A 1,761-nucleotide genomic window follows, 5' to 3' on the forward strand; every position below is an offset into this window, starting at 1 on the left:
ACTTGACGTAGCAGCACCAGTGGAACTTGCAGTTGCACTGCCACACGCGGGCGTACTGGTGGGTGTTGTAGCCGCGGCCGCAGCACATGAGGTCACAGCCGCTGGCCTGGGGGGCCGTCTTGTTGCAGGCACGGCCCTGCGTGCCCACGCTGCCCGTCACCGGGTCCTCCTCGCAGTAGTTGGGCGACTTCTCAATGTACACCAGGTCGGTGTCCATGGGCTTGCGGTAGGAGAGTGGCTTCTTGATCTTCAGGAAGGTGGGCCGCTTGTTGCGGCTGGCGCGCACGGGCTCCACGTGAACAGCCTCGTTGTACTTGTCCTTGAGCACGTAGCCCAGCTCGCGGAACTGCGGCAGCGTGGTCCAGCAGGTCTTGGTGGTGCATGAGCCCGACACGCCGTGGCACTTGCACTCCAGCTTCATGTTCTCCTCCAGGATCTGCGGGGGTAGCAGGGAGAGCACAGCGCGTCACTGCGTGGCCGGCCAAGTGGGGCCCCTGGCCCGCCCGCCCCCTGCCCCGCCTGGCTGGGCTTGGCGTGTGTTTTTCTTTCTGGCGCAGGAAACTGAGACCTGGATTCGAACCACTCTCACCTGCAGCCTTTGTGCTGTGCCTTCCCCAGGACTCGCCTCCCCTCCCAGCCAGCCCACCCTGAGTGGTCCTCATGCCGGCACTTAGATAAGTTCAGGCCAGTCCAGACCACACATAGGTTCTCTCGGGGCTGCACAGGCTTAAAATCGTTCTTGAACCAACATTTAAAAACCAGGAGACTTTCAAAGACAGACTGCCAGGTTTGTTGGCAAACAGAAAGGGCATCTGGCAACTCTGGAGTGATACTCAAATTATTTCATAACCAGTGCAGCTGGGCACTGACCTGCTGGCCACAGAGGCCAGCACGGCAGTCCTGCTGCATCTGGCTCCCCTCAGCCAGCATCATCGCATGGCATGATACCTGGAGTTCTATCAGCACCTGCCTCCCTCACGGGTCGGCATCCCTCAACTCGCCACAGTCCTTACCACTCCCTGTTGCTTCCCTGACCACAGGCTATGCTTTTTCAGAGGTCATCTGCTTTGATCACTTGTGGCAGCAACCTGAATCTCCCAGGCACATGGAGAGAGATACACAGATAGCTGTGTACATGCAGAAGCACACAAGACGTACACACATCAGCACCCGGGAGGTGCTCGAGGGTGCCGTCACATGGCAACCCCGAGCATCCTTAAAGTCTCTCTCTCTCTCTCTCTCTCACACACACACACACACACACACACACACTCACAGGGAAATGCAGATGGACACACATTAGGACACCACACACTTCTGGAGGAGAGCTTTCCAGATTGAGAGGCACTCGATGTAGTTGGACCCAGTGTAGACCCAGGGATAACTGCCCTGGGTCTGTGACACCAACCAGCCATCCACTAACTCACTGCTGCTCGTGGGACCCCTCACCCCAGCTCTGCTGCCCCATAACTGAGGATACACGGCAACGGCAGGGCATCCTGGTGAGGAGCGGGCTCCCTTAGCTGGCTTCTGCTGAGTGACGATGACCTGTCCCTGTGATGGTCATGTGATGCCGAGGGCAGGAGCCTGCCCACTACATGGCTCAACTCGAGGTCACTGCTCAGGGACCCTGCTCAAAAGGCCTGAGCTCAGCAGGCTGTGGCCAGAGACCTGCTTCCTTCCTAGGGATACCGATGACACTGCAGCCCAGGCATCTGGGGCCACTTCTGCCCACAGAACTTGAGAACCCAGCCATGTGAG

At 58.7% G+C, this 1,761-nt stretch overlaps 1 protein-coding gene across 1 annotated transcript in view; it reads right to left on the reverse strand.

Annotated features, from left to right (window-relative positions):
* The window catches only part of LOC113617171 (protein Wnt-7a-like), a 1,911-nt gene extending 157 nt beyond the window's left edge, over window positions 1-1,754 (reverse strand). Inside the window, exon 1 of the mRNA XM_027100442.1 lies at window positions 3-1,754. Coding sequence (XP_026956243.1) covers window positions 3-421 — 419 coding nt within the window. The 5' untranslated portion in view covers window positions 422-1,754. The remainder of the gene's footprint in view (window positions 1-2) is intronic.
* Window positions 1,755-1,761: the final 7 nt, after the last annotated feature.

The sequence above is a fragment of the Aethalodelphis obliquidens genome, unplaced genomic scaffold, assembly GCF_003676395.1.
Source record: "Aethalodelphis obliquidens isolate GAN/ISIS:26980383/991018 unplaced genomic scaffold, ASM367639v1 scaffold2350, whole genome shotgun sequence".
Classification (NCBI taxonomy): Eukaryota; Metazoa; Chordata; class Mammalia; order Artiodactyla; family Delphinidae; genus Aethalodelphis; species Aethalodelphis obliquidens.